Raw genomic sequence first — 14,903 nt, forward strand, 5'->3', positions numbered from 1 at the left:
ATGGACTTTATTTGGAATTGCTTTAACATACTTATTTTGTGCTTTAGAACATTTATGGTATGGGTGTGACACATTCTATTCAATTCTGTTAGGTTCTATACAACACACATCACTATGGTATTTGAACTATACAGTATTGCTTCGAAGCATAGCAAGCTAAGCCTCTTATCAACCTCTAGAATACAGAATGTTTTTGGTGTTATTCCATTCAGTTACTCTCTTTTCTTGTATATGCAATGAATGAAAAGGCGATGGTTAAGATTATCCAAGCAATAGTTTAATTCTGATGCAAGAAGAATGAGATTCAACTTCTGAATCAGGGTCTAACCTGCTCGTGATGTTTAACATTAAAAGTTATTTTTATATTTTGTAAATGCTTTAAAAATGCATAAAAAACAGGGTCTGACCTGGTTGCAAGACAGAAATTATGCACTATTGCCAACCCAAGTGTTCAAAAATCATGAGATTTGGCTTGAAAACCTGAGATTTAAAGAAATAATAAATGGTGAATTTTTTTATTTGCATTTTGGACTGTTAAGGTTCACATTTTCAAGCTTTTCTCTGCATCCATGAGGATTAGGAAGTTAGTGGCTTTTTAAAAATGAAAGCGGAGATTCTCATATAATCACCTGATTTCAGGCACTGGGACTTTAATTTGAAGTTTTTCATACAATAAAACGGCTAAGGTTGGAAACGTTGTATAGCAACATACAGTTCTGAAAACTGGCACTTAGACCACATGGTGATGGAGGCTTTGGAACTGCTTAGGAGTAGTTCACTGTTATGAAAAACAAGAAGAAAGTTTAAAATAAATTAATCTTAAGGAACCTAGTATAGATTCCAACCATCTTAACTTGTTCTTACTTATATAAGAAGTTAAACAAATGGTGAATCAGCAAAACAAATTAGAAATAAACACTTCTAAAATATATTTTTATTTAATTTGAATAGTGAGAAAGTCTGACTTGGATTAAAGTAATAAAGGAAGAACCTTTTTTTTTTTTTTTTTTATTTTTTTAGAAAATGAGATATAAACTACCGTCTCTTTCAGAGCAGAAGAAGTAGAAAGCAATGTGTCAAAATACAATGACAAAACCATGCTAGACAGTGCTAAGAAAGTGGCAAAGGAATTGGATGGCTGAGATAAACGGTTGCTGATCATGTGGCAGGCTTTGAGTGTGGCCAGAGAGAGACAACAGAGTGTAGCAGAAGAGATCTGGGAGTCAGCCTTTGGGCAACTAGTTCCATAGCTTAGTGCTTCAAATAGCATCAGTTTCAGCTCCAGAGAAGGCTGTCTCAACAGAAGGCAAACAAAAGAAATAGAAAAGGCAAACAATGTACACATTTGGAGAAAATGGGAGATAAAGGCCACAGGAAATGCTGAGCATACAGGACCACCACTTTTTCAGAAAAGGGTTCCGAACAATCTCCAGATTACTACAAACTCTAAAATGAAACTGATATCTGCACTGAAAAAGCAGAAGAGCTACAAGCTATATGCTAGCTGTTTGTGGAGATACTGGGGTGACATTAGATGTTATGAGGTGAAATTCTAGAGATTAGTGTGATGAATAGCCTAGGTGTATGATTCAATGTCACCGGAGAAGAGGCTGAAACAGTATGAAGAGGAGGCAGAATCCTGGGAGGTACAGACTAAGCACAGCCACCACCCACTAGTTGCATGGACAAAGGGAGAGGCAGAATGCCAGAGACTATCCTAGAGATGCTTCGGAGAGCTTTTCTGTCAGCAACCACTTGAAAACAGACAAAAGACACAGGCATGCATTGAAAGCCAAGGCGAACCAATTTTGGATGCTGAATACACATATAAGCCAGCTGCCCCTTAATTGCCATCTAAACTACTCCATTAGCGGACTTTATGAAGCCACTGGCTATTTGGGAATAACAAAAAAAAAAAAAAAAAAACACCTTCCTTGTTCATTATTTTGAAAGAGTTACTAATAAATAAATTCATTGCAATTCTTATTTTTTTAATAATTAGAGTTTTCTAAAGACAATCCAGCAACAGGGAAAGAATTTGCAGTATGTAAACTGTTAAAATTCTGGGACTAGTTTAAAATGATTCTTGCAGCCAGATATATTTATCCTCTGAAAGGCAAAAAGGAGTAAATATTTTCTACCTCTTTAATGGCTGTGTTGTTGCAGAACTACATGTTTTATTTAGAGTACTTATTAGAGAAAACTATTCAGAAATAAGAATTGTTCATGGTACCAGTGTTGTGTAGATTGCTATAGTTTTGCTTAAAAGGAAAGAAACAGCTTGTGGTTTTCTAAAGTAACAAGACATTCATAACTTAAAATTGTCTGCAATTTGAGCATTTCCAAAAGAGTTATTTTTAAAATCTATAAAGAGGATAATCTGCAGCCCAGACTCAGATGCTCAGGAGTGAGAGAGGTGGTTTAATATCTTGATAAAGTGAACAGCAATAAGGAGAAGTTACTTACTCATACAGTAACTGGAGTTCTTCAAAATGTTTTGTCCCTACAGGAGCTCCATATGACGATGTGTGCACCACACCCATGCATTTTTGATCAGAGGTTTTGGCAGTGGTGTCTGCACCCTACATATTCTCATACTCCAGAATGAGAGCAATTATAGGGAAGCGCCAGTCCGGGTCCTTCTCAACCACGAAGTCCAGAGTCAAGGACTCCAGAGCAGAGGGGAAGGAGGGCAGGTAGTGGAGCACACATAGGGGCAAAACATCTCAAAGAACTCCACTTTCTGTACAAGTAAGTAATCTCTCCTTCAAGGTACTGTCCCTATGGATGCTCCGTCTGAGCAGATTCTGGAGCAGTGCCTCAATACAGAGTACGGTGCTGAGAAGGCAAGTGTAGAGCAGATTGAAGACAGTACTGCCAAAAGCCATGTCAGTGGAAGCATACATGATAGCATAGTGTTGGGAAAATGTGTGCACTACTGACCAGGTGGCAGCCCTGCAAGTGTCCAAGACAGGTATGTTCTCCAGTAGGGCTACAGAGATGCAGTCAGCCCCAGGTGGGGAATGTATCACCAAAGTTACGTAGCATGCCAGAATGCATCCCCAAAAAACATTTCAATAATCTTTGTGTGGAAATCAGATGTCCTTAGTATCTTTCTGCAAAAGAAACAATCTGAGAGAATCCCTGAAGGGCCTAGGCCTATGAAGGTAGAAGCAAGAGCCCTGCTTTCATCCAGAGCATGAAGACTGCCTTCCTCTCTGGAGGTGTGACACTTGGGTAAAACACTGGCAATTGATGTGGAAGTCAGAAGAGCTTTAGGTAGGAAATGAGGGCGGAGACAGAGTCACCTTAATAGGATAGAACACCGTATATGGTGGATCTGCCATACGTGCTCCTAGCAATCCTACCCTTCCGGCAGAGGCAGATGGCTACAAGGAATGAGATTCTGAAGGACAGATGAAGAAACAAAAAACTCCCCAAGAGTTTTAAACGTTTTTTTTTTCCCCCCTTAAGGTGCTAAGGACTAAATTAAGATCCCAAGCAGAGTAGCTTTCCTTACATAAGTAAAAAGGTTAAATAAACGCTTAAGGAATCTCATCATGGTAGAATGAGCAAAAACTGAAAACCCTTTGATTGGGGGGTGAAAAGCTGTAATGGCAGTTAGGTGAACCTTAACGGAGTTCAGTGACAAACCCATGGCTTTTTAAATTTAGCAGGTAATAAAGATTGTAAGGAGAGACTCCAGAGGAGATGTGGACCATTGGGCACACCAGGCTTGGAAATGCTTCCACTTTTGCAGGTAATTTTTCCTTGTGGTGGGTTTTCTACTATTCAGTAGTACTGTCTGAATCTTAGGAGAACACTCCTGTTCTACGCCTAAGAGCCATCAAGGAGTCACGCCCCGAGGTGAAGCAATGAAAGTTTGGGATGGGTCAGGAGGTCTGCTGTCAGAGGGAGGTGAAGAGGTGATCACAGAGACAGGTGGAGCAGATCAGGGAACCATACCTGCCTGGGCCAAGATGGTGCTATAAGAATGATCACCAACCTCTCTTGTTTCTGTTCTGGACCTTGAGGAGCCAGGTCATTGGGGGATAAGTGTATGGCAGGAGGCGAGGCCAAGGGATGAGGAGGGTGCATCTCAGCAAGTTCCAACTGTGCCCTCCCCTCAAGCAAAAGTGCCAGCACTTCATATTGGATGGTGTTGCAAAGAGATCTAGCTCTGGGGAGCCACAGGTGAGACAGATTTCCTGAAAGACTGCGTTGTTCAACACCCACTTGTGGTCTTGACTGAAATACCTCTTCAAGGAATCTGCTAAGATGTTGTGTAGTCCCAGAAGATAAATTGCTGAGATTTCTATGTGGTGAGATATGCACCAATTCCATAGCTTTATGTACTCTGCACATAAGGACTGGGATCTTGGTCCTCCTCAACAATTTGTATAGTATATTGCTGCCCTGTTGTCTAGCATTAGTCTGACTGAGTGACCTCTGATGTTGGATAGAAAGAGGAAACAAGCAATACGGACTGCTCTGAGTTTGAGAACGTTGATATGGGGGGGGACACCTCTTGTGAGTCTGTTTGCCCTGAGCAGTGAAGTCCTGAAAATTAGTGCTCCAACAGGGAGGCATCTGTGCCAATAATCTTTATGAGGGAAGGACGTGAGAATGGAACTCCCCCACAGACATTCTGTGGATCCTTCCACCAGTTGAGGGATTTGAGACAGTTTGTGCTTGTTGGGAGTGTAGACAGACCCGAGCCAGCTGAGTGTGCAGACCTGCATGGGCTGTTACAAATGTGAAGGCTGCCATATGACCCAGGAGCTGAAAGCAGGCCCTTGATGTGGTTTGTGGGCTCTGTTGTAGCCTAGAAATGAGGCTGGACATTGAGGGCAGGTTTGCTCTGGCAGTTGTGTAGTCTAAAATGGCTCTAACAAATTCTATTAATTGTACCAGTGTTGGAGTAGACTTCTCCACCTTAAGGCAGAGACAGATAGGGCCTTGTTGGTTGCTGACTGTACCCTGAAGAAGGTGCGAACCTTGAGGAGCCTGTCATCCACACAGGGAAAGACAATTATTCTCAAGTGATGAATTATTCTCATGCAATGGCTGAGAAGACCTTTGTGAAGACCCTTTAGGAGACTGAAAGGCCAAAGGATAGGACCCAGTACGGAAAGTGGTGCTTGCCAACAACAAATTGTAGGAAACATTTGTGGGATGGGTGCATAGCTATATGAAAGTATGATCTTGGAGGTAGAGGGTAATGAACCAGTCCCCTGGATCTAAAATGGAATGATCACTGCCTGAGTTACCATCTTGGATCACTGTGTGAGGACAAAGGAGTTCAAAAGGGCATAGATCCAAAACTGGTCTCCATCCCCCTCTTTTCTTGGGAACCAGGAAGTACCCGGAGTAGAATCCTTTTCCAGTAAAGTCTGGTGGAATGGATTTGATGGCCTTTAAAAGAAGAAGAGATTGTACTCCTGCCTTAAGAAGCCTTCATGAGAACAGTCCCTGAATAAGGACCGGCGGGGGAGGGGGGGCGGGAAGGATGGAAGGGAGGCATGGAGCTGAACTGGATGGAATAGCCTGTCAAAATCACTTCTAGGATCCATCTGTCCAAGGTGATGAGCACCCAGGAAGGTAGGAAATAGGAGAGGTGTCATTCTCCACAGGGTGGGTTGATGCAGCATAGGATCCAGATTAAGGGGTGGTTCATGGCTTTTGATCAGCAAGTCAAAAAGGTCGCTTGGAAGAGGTTGCCAACAGAGTTTACTGTAAATGGTGGCCCTTTCTTGGGAAATGTGGTTGGTTCAGTCGGTCTGAGGGAGGTTTGGTAGTCAACTGGGTGGGATCGCTGTGCTGTCTGCAACGTGCTGTATTTTCTTTTTGTTTCAGGTATACAGATGCCAAGAGATCACACAGTCACCCTAGAGTCTTTAAGTGAGCAGAGGGAACCATTCATGGCATCACTGAAAAGCTTAGGGCTTTCAAAAGGAAGGCTCTCCACGGTATTTTGTATCTCCCTGGCAAGGCAGAGGATTGCAACCATGACACCTAATGCATGATTACAGCAGTTGCCATCGAATGTGAAGCTGTATGTGCCACATTGAGAGAAGTCTGAAAGGAAGCCTTAATGATTAACTGGCCTTCTGGGAAGAGGGCTTGTAACTGCTCCCTCTGGTCTTGAGACAAATGTTCAGTGAAATGTGAAAATGTAATGTAATTTGTGAAGTCATATTTTGCATATGTGATGGGGCTTAATCCCCATCACCTGCAAGGCTAGTGAATGCACCCAATTAGTCATGCTCTGCAGCTGTGGGGGGAGCAGGTGAATAGTTAATTGGCTCCCAGCCAGAGGGAGCAGAGCTAAGCCACAAAATAAGTAGATTGAAGGAGTTCAACTGAGGGGAGAGACTGCAGAAGAGACAGGTGCCTCTGGCTGAGAGAAGCCCAGTGTTAGGGTAACAGAGATAATGGGGGAAGTCCCCTACAGGGGCTGCATACACTCCTGCAAAGGAAGCCCTAAAACAAGAGTACAAGGAGAGGACTTCAGCAGCCCAAAGGGGCAGGAGAATTATGCATATTCATTTGGACTTGTTCATGATACCCTGGAAGTGGTTTGAACTTTGTGACTTGGCCAGAGGACTGAGCCACTGGAGTCAGAAGCAGGAAGTCAGCAGGAGGCACTGAAGTCAAAGACAGCAGCAACATCCCGCCCACCACGTATCAAGGCCTGATAGTTCACAACTCTAAATTGGAGAGCAGCCAAGGAATAGCTCTTGTAGCCTGTAAGGTCCATGTATTTACGTTATTTATCAGAAGGCGTATTGCTTATTTCTTTCATTGACAGCAACTATCACCAAGGAGTTAAGGGTTGGATTGGAGGGGAAAAAATACTCCAAATCCTTGACCAGCAGATAGTATTTTTTGTCAATCCATTTGCATGGGGCTGGGATTGTTACTGCCAAACCATACAGGCCAGTGAGAGTAATGCCTCAATAAATGGGCAAGGCAAACTTGCTCTGGGGAGAGGAATGCAGAATATCCACCAGGAGTGTTGAGTTTCTTGTATTTCCTCTATTTAGCAATTCTTTTCATCAGATCTTGAAAGACCCTGATATCATCATCTGCATAGGATGCTGGTACAGGCATAACTGCCTTGCTGGGTGAGGATGATTTATTACATGGTGTCTCCTCCTCAGCTATTAGCTCCTGTTCCTGGGGATGAGGGTCCTGCAGTACTGGTGGCTGCTGGCTTGATGGATCCTCTTATATGAGGGTACCCTATAAAACTGGTCACCATAAGGGGTCCAGGGATTACGAAAAGCCCACTGTGATAGAGCGCAAAGAAAAGGAACAGGACCCAAGTGGTTCCTGCCAGGGTTGGCGTGGGGTTCCTGGGGTCTCATCCTCAGGATACAACTCTAGGAAGGAAAGTTGGAATGAGAATGTGATGGAGTCCTAGACAGAAATGTCCGAGAATTGCCATCTTCTGTATCTTACAGGAGCTACCGGTATCCATACTGGTGTTCAAGGTGGGACTGACAACCAAGTCAGTACTGGAGGCAGAGTCTTTGTATGGGGGCGCAGTAGCAATGATAGGGATTCCATCTCTGGAAGGCATGTTGGTACCAGTAAGTGATCCCTCCCAGTACCCCTTAGCAAAGGAGATTCAGGTTTCGTCATGGCTTGGATATCCTCATGGGAGAGGAACCTAGTCGGTACCAGAGAACCTGGGTACAGTTCTACAGGAACATCAGGTGGTACCAAAGACAGTACATAATACACAACAGTGCGTATTCTTTGTCGCCATGACCTGAGGAAGAGGGAACTGGAGCAGAGGTCAAAGCTGATTTTTTTAAAGGCGTGTTTGTTCCTCAAGGAGTCCTTGCATGTGGAGGGCTCTGATTCAAGTACTGGCAATGGCCTTTCAAGGCTGATTACGAGAAGACTTCTTGTTGTGGGTTGAGCTGGAATTCTTTTGGAGGTACCAGCATCTTGGTACAATGCTGATACATGCCTCAGCAGTACTCGCACTGGGACGCAAGGTCTCCTTGTCCCCTGGCCTTACAGGTGACTTTCCCCTTTTTCGGAGGCTCTCTCCAAGTAATCAAGTTTTTTCTTTTTTGAATGCTTCAAAACGTTTGAAGCTTTCCCAGGGTCTCTATTTATCAAGATTGAAGAAGTCACCAGAGTACCCCGAGCAGCTGAGGTCAGTGTAGGGGGACGGAGGGGGATTTCGATCCCCTGGGTCTCATGGAATGTTCCAAGAGGAGACACTTCAGTCTGTCTTCCCTCATTTTCCTAGACCTGCTCTTGAAACCTGAACAGACCATGCACTAAAAACAAGACTAGGAACTCTCCAATGCAGTGGAGGCAGCTGGAATGCCCATTGCTGAGAGAGAAAGACCTGTGGTAGGTCTGGTAGGATTTGAAACTTCAGGGCTTTGGCATAACCCGCACAGGGCAGGCCACAAAACAAACAGGAGCCAAGGACTGCGGGGGGAAACAAAGGGGGAAACAAAGGGGGGGGGGAGGAGGGACCCCCCAGATGCACAAACTTGTGCTAAAAACAATAAACAAAATAAGAACCAAATAAAAGGAGATCGATTACATTGAAGTAGGCTGTGATGCTCATTAGTGGACACTGCAGTACTCCATCTTGAGCCGCAGGCAGCTGAGAAGAAACTGGAATGGCAGTGGGTCTGGTTCTCCCAATATTACCAGAGCATGAGGATGTGAAGGGTGCACATGCGGACACAGCTGCCAAAAATCTCCTATCCAAAGTGCACAGGCATGCACACATCCTAATGTGGAGCACCCATAAGACAATAATTCAGAAAAGAATTCAAACTTCAAAAATCTGCTGGTAACTAGCCTCTAATACCTTTAGTAAAAATAGAAATTATTCTGTAACATTACCTGTTCCCAAGTTTACCAGCTGTAGGTGATTGTTACAATAGTATAGAATTAATTAGACGTTCCAGTAATGCAGTAAAATACTATGGGCCTGATGCAAAGCACATTGAAGTCAATGGCAAGACTCCAATTTGGCTTTCCGTTTAGGCCCTTTATAAGCCAGTAACACTGTATTATTCTAAATCCCTAAGCTACCTGTAATCACAGAGCAAGGCTAACTATGAATATGTTATTTTTATGCATATTCATAAAAGTAGACAGAAATAAGTGTTTTACAGCAACTCATACTGGGTCTGATTCTGACTAATATTAGCGTAAACGAGGAGTAAGTCTATTGAATTCAACGAATCTACAGTTTAAAATGTATAGATTTTTTTTGTTGTTCAGACTAATGAATATTCTGTTCATTGAAATAGTCATCATGTGTGGTTAAAATGATCCTTTTTCAATCTGGCAACATATTTCAAATAGTTGCATTCACAAACAAGTAGGTTAAAGTCAAAAGTTTCGAATGCGCTTTCTAGCAACCTTTTACCAAAAACTATAGTGCAGGGATCAGCAACCTTTGGCACGTGGCTCGCCAGGGTAAGCTTATAGTGCATTCCCTTCCCTCTAAAACATTTCTCCTATGTCTAAAATGACTCTCGACAGAGAATTCCCAGACTTTTCTCTGTTGTGACCCCTCTTTTAAAATATCAAAATATTTGTGACTTGCTTATAGACTTATTTGTTTACACAGGGCCAAATTTATCAAAGCTGGTGCTGGGACAGCTAAAGTTCTCCTTCCTGAGCCAGCTAAATCCATTGTCCCAGAGAGGAGATTCAGTACTCTGCAGGACAATCTGAATTCTTGTCACCATACATTCCCTATTGTGAATGGGTGTTTACAAGGCCTGGCATACTTGACAGGTTTCAGTAGCTCACTGAGAATCATCTGGGGCTTTTAGAACCTAGATTGGTATGGAAGGCAATTTGGATTGTGGGTTAAACACATTAGCTACATGTTTCTGCTAAAATAATAAAGTAAAAGCAGTGAACTAGTTAATTTAGATATTTAAATGCCATCTTAAGGTTTCAGTGTTAACACTTCGCTGAGATGAATGGGTCAGGTTACAGTCCTAATAGCTATGCTGTCTGCAGTCTCAGGAAGATAGCATAGCATCAGTTATGACTGGTTCCCATTTTCACGTTTACTTTTGTAATTATGAGGATTGGAAACAATTCTTAAATCATGGAATAATGATACCCTGGTGTTCTTTTACATTCTTTAGTAGTTTTCCAAAATATGCTGTGATTGGCAATCTGTTACTATGAAAACAACCCCTAAAAGTTAATATGATTGCAGTGGGAAGGGGTGAGCTAGAGAACTGGGAATTGTAACTATGAAGACAGCAGAGTCACCTCCTTATTTTAAAGGTGACTGCTAGACTAGGGACCTGATTCTCATCTCCCCACTAATCAACACTTACCACACTCTCTCTCACATACACATTATGGCAGAACATTTTGAGAGGGGTGCAAGCAGGCACAAAGAGATAGATTGAATATGCTTCATTTACATTTTACAGCATGTACTAATCCTCCAGAAGGAGAGATCATGAAGTGATCGTTACAAAACAGATGTTTGCCTCATTACCACACAACAGAACCTCAGATACATGTGGGGTTTTTTTTTCCATTTACTGAGAAGGAAATAGTGGTAGGTGAGGTAACCCCACCTTCTTGTAAATGTTGGCAAAAGATCCTTTTTAAAGGTGACCCCTTTATAGCTCTATTTCATTAATTTGTATATTTTTCACTTCTCTAAGTTGAACATTTATATTACATTTTTTAAATAAGGAAGTTCAAATATTTCATTTAAACACCACAAGACCTCGGGGTCCTGATCCACATTTTCTGAGGCACTGCTCTAGACTACAGAGCTCCGAAATTATGTAAGCTGGTAAGATATTTTTCTACAGGGATGCTGCCCAACAGAAATCTCAGCTTGGACTTGCAAAATGCGAATGAAATTTAAACTGCAGCTATACTTCAAAGAGAAATGGCAAAAATGTAATAGTTTACAAATAAGGGGATGGTGAATATTCCTCCTCGCTGCCAGTCCTAGAACTCAACTTGGGGTCAAAATTCAAGCTTTATTCTTTCTGGCTTGTGCATCAACGCTAGTATTAAATGGTGATATTCTGCCCTGCACCTCTTAGAGCAGCAGCACAGAACTTGCAGCCCAAGGATGTGGAGAGCTTACCGTGGCTTTTAGCCACCTTTGAACCCTCCTGATACTGGGCTGCTCCAGGAGCTAAAGAGGCCTAGAACAAAACCTAGATAGCCATGGGGATCTGTCTAAGTTATGGCAGCCTCTCAGGCCTGCCCTATGGGACCCCAGTGCCCACCACTGACTCGTCTCCTCCAGCTTCACCCCTAGCATTCCCCCTAAGTCAGGACTTGCAAGGGGATTCTCTGAAGGCAGCCTTTGGCAGTTTTCTGCAGTGCCTGCCACCAGGGGAAATCATCCCCTGTCCACAATGGAAGCTTTTGGGGCTCCTTTTCATCATTCTGGCCATTTTAATGGATGTCAAGGAGTAGGAGTGAGGATCTCACCCATAAACTCGGCAGTTCTGTTGAGATGAGTGATTCAGTTCATTCTCCCATAGCCCTGTAGAGGCAGCACAGCTAACAGGAGAAAAAGCAGAAATGTACTAATGCCACTGAAGGAGACAAAAATAGGATTCTAAAAACACAGACAGCAAATCAGTTGAATACACTTTTATGGTTTAATTTTTCTTTTTACACAGATTATGAGACTGTTGCAGAAAAGAGTCACTTTTGTATGCAACTATTTCAATGGATGGTACTAGTTATGTATTTAAGTATTTGGTCTTTTCTTATTTGACTGGATGTCTTCATTAAAGTCAATTTATTTTCATCTTTTTCAGTTTTGAATTAAAGTACTGTAACTTGCACTGGCTGAGAAGTTGACTATGCTGTCATTATAATTTAGATGTCTATTTTAGGCTGTGCTTTCACCAGGCTAGCATTGTACATGAGATGCTCTACTGCAATGTATTTACCATGTGGAATATTAAAAAACTAAATAAAAAAGTGAGAGTGTGACCAACTTACTTTAGCATTAAGAGGGCACACTGACAGAGCACTCCTAAAAAGCTGTTCTTCAGACCTCCACTGGTTACTGCGGATAACACAGCGCAACACGTTGATCAACAAGATTCCTAGTACAGCAGCAGCAAGCATTTTCTTGAAGAAAGGAGATATAGGTTAATCATTGTATTAAAGTTCCTCCACTAGTCTTGGTCATCAGTTTTGTTGACAGTTAGTACGTACCTTTTTCTTAGCTTGTTTGCTCAATAGACTAAATCCATACGTAAGTAGCATACAATAGCCAATACTGGGGAGGTAGATGACTCTCTCTGCAACAACAAATCCTACTCGGAAGAACAGGTTACTTGCAGGAAGAAAAGGGATAATAAGAAATCCCAGTCCCAGTGTAAGAATTCTGGAAAAAAGAAACAGACTCACAATTTAGCAACAAAACTTAGATTAAAAAGTGCTTTTGTTAATATACAAAAACTGTTTACTAATCATTGGGAGCCATTATGTGGACTTAACCTATTCATGTCTACCTCCCATTGAATTTAAATGGGATCTGGGTGCCTAACTCTCGTGGGCTTCTTTGAAAATCTAGACACACTTCCCACAAAATTAAACTGAAGTCAAAACGTGGATTCCACGACACAAAATGACACTAATAAACTGGAAATCATTCATAGAATATTAGGGTTGGAAGAGACCTCAGGAGGTCATCTAGTCCAATCCCCTGCTCAAACAGGATCAACACCAACATTAATTCTGTTCTCCCTGATCCAAATATACAGGCAATAAAACTACTGATTACAGCTATATACAAATTTTTGAAATTAATTGACCAATTAAGGTAAAATATTTGATTTTTTTTTTTAAAAACGCCACCTCAAAGATGCATCATAAACATGTTAAAGACACTGTGCTTGAAATAACCAGTTTTCTCAGTTGAAGACCAATCAAAGAAGACAAGTGTTCATGTCAGAAAGCCACCATGTTCATCATAAAAGAGAACCACCATCAAGGTATCTATACATTATGTTAAAATATTTATTTTTACTCTAATTTATATTTATAATAAACTTTTGGGAACTTGAAACCGAAATTGGGTGTCCTCCCCCCGACCCCAATGTGCTAGGCCTTCACTTCCAAATTATTTTGTTAGTTTAGAGGTGATCATGGATGCTGGCCCATTGGCTCTCTGAGTTGCTGCCCCTCCCTTGGGTGGGGAATGGAGGAAGAAATTTGGGCTTTCACTGGTCTTCCCTCCTCTTCCCTTCCAGGAGGTGGGAGGGAGTGGCTTGGCTCTAACAGGGTCTGAGTCTCACCAACACACTCCGGTTGCCATTGAATGACTAGATCAGGACAGACCCACTGACTGGATCCCAACTGCAGAGGCAGGGTGAGGAAGGAAGTGTTATTTCTGCTCACGGCTGGCCAGTAGCCATTTTGGCTTTGTTCCAGCCCCACCCTTATCCCCTCTTAGTATACTAGATCCTTAAGGGGCTATGCTGCTGGCCAAATTTTATTCGGGGTCTGGAATAGAGTGACCAGATGTCCCGATTTTATAGGGACAGTCCCGATTTTTGGGTCTTTTTCTTATATAGCTCCTATTACCCCCCACCCCCAGTCCCGATTTTTCACATTTGCTGTCTGGTCACCTAGTCTGGAAGGAATTTTTTCCGCTACATGGCAAAAGACTACATGGGGTTTTTTTTCACCTTCCATCAAACATCCAAGCAGTTTGATTTAGGGATTTATATTACATATATTGCAACTTTGGCTGGTCCAGTGGGTGGGGAGGGAAGAGGGAGTTAAGAAACAGTCCTATATGAGGTTCTTAACTCAATGTGCTTCTTGGGCATGGGCCTCAAGCACAACTTTGCAGAGTGAAGGGGTCCATGCCTCATGCAGCCTGGCTCTCCTACCTCCAGTGTGGATGAGGGGAATGGGCTGTGACTCTGACTTCTTGCCAAGATTCCTGAGCAGGCCTGGGGGCATACAGGGGGCACTGCCCCCATATCCATCGTGAGATTTGTAGAACCTGGAGCCACTGGCACCCAGTTAAGTTCCACACTAGAACAGCCTTGCCAGGTAGTTTGGGAAGGGGTTCCTTGTTGGTTAATTCAGTATATACTCGTTCATAAGCCGAATTTTTTTTAGTAAAAACGGGAAGCACCAGAGAAGGGGGTCGGCTTATGAACGGGTATAGAGAGGGAGAGGTGGGACACAGCCCCTCCCCCCCAACAGAGGGAGCAATGGAGGCAGCACAGCCAGTAGAGCCAGAAGGGAAGAGGCGGGGCCAGAGTCTCTCCGCTTCTGGCCATGCTGCTCTCCTCCAGCCTCCGAAGGAGCTGCAGCTCCAGGACTGGCAGGCTGCAGCCGTGACGCTCAGCCCCGCCCCCCAGAGCAGGCTGCGGCCGCACCGCCCAGCTCAGCCTGCTGGAACATGCTGCAGCCGCGCCGCCCGGTCTAGCCCGCCAGAGCAGGCTGCAGCTGCGCTGCCCAGCCTGCCAGAGCAGCTCCAGCCAGGCCAGAGACATCCTCCCCTGGCCCTCCCCAGATAAGGTGGGAAGGGATGGGATGGGGAGAGTGTGGGGGTCCCAAGCTAGGGGTGGGGTCATGTGGGGTGTGGTCACAGGGGTAACTCCCCTGACCCCCAGCTTCTCCCCCCCCCAAAAAATTCCCCCCCCGGTTGCTGTCCTGGCCCGTCAGGGTAAGCAGCTGGCACGCCGGGACACTTTGTTTACTTAGGTTTACCTCTGTGCCCACGGACGCTCGAGGTAAACAAACCATCTCGGCCCACCAGCGGCTTATCCTGATGGACCGGGAACCAAAGTTTGCTGACCCCTGAATTATAGGGTTGGCTTATGAATGGGTTGTGACATTGTGCAGTCTATATGGTTTCATAAAAACATGATAATAAG

General features: G+C 43.5%; 1 protein-coding gene across 3 annotated transcripts in view; it reads right to left on the reverse strand.

The window, feature by feature from the left end:
- The window catches only part of TMTC4 (transmembrane O-mannosyltransferase targeting cadherins 4), a 72,403-nt gene that overhangs the window by 17,870 nt on the left and 39,630 nt on the right, over window positions 1-14,903 (reverse strand). For all 3 annotated transcript variants that reach the window (XM_024205355.3, XM_024205356.3, XM_024205357.3), the window contains 2 exons: window positions 12,220-12,391; window positions 12,001-12,132 (listed from right to left, as the gene is read on the reverse strand). In XM_024205355.3, coding sequence (XP_024061123.2) covers window positions 12,001-12,132; window positions 12,220-12,391 — 304 coding nt within the window. The remainder of the gene's footprint in view (window positions 1-12,000; window positions 12,133-12,219; window positions 12,392-14,903) is intronic.

Source organism: Terrapene carolina, unplaced genomic scaffold, assembly GCF_002925995.2.
Source record: "Terrapene carolina triunguis isolate 2854851 unplaced genomic scaffold, T_m_triunguis-2.0 Scaffold21, whole genome shotgun sequence".
Classification (NCBI taxonomy): Eukaryota; Metazoa; Chordata; order Testudines; family Emydidae; genus Terrapene; species Terrapene triunguis.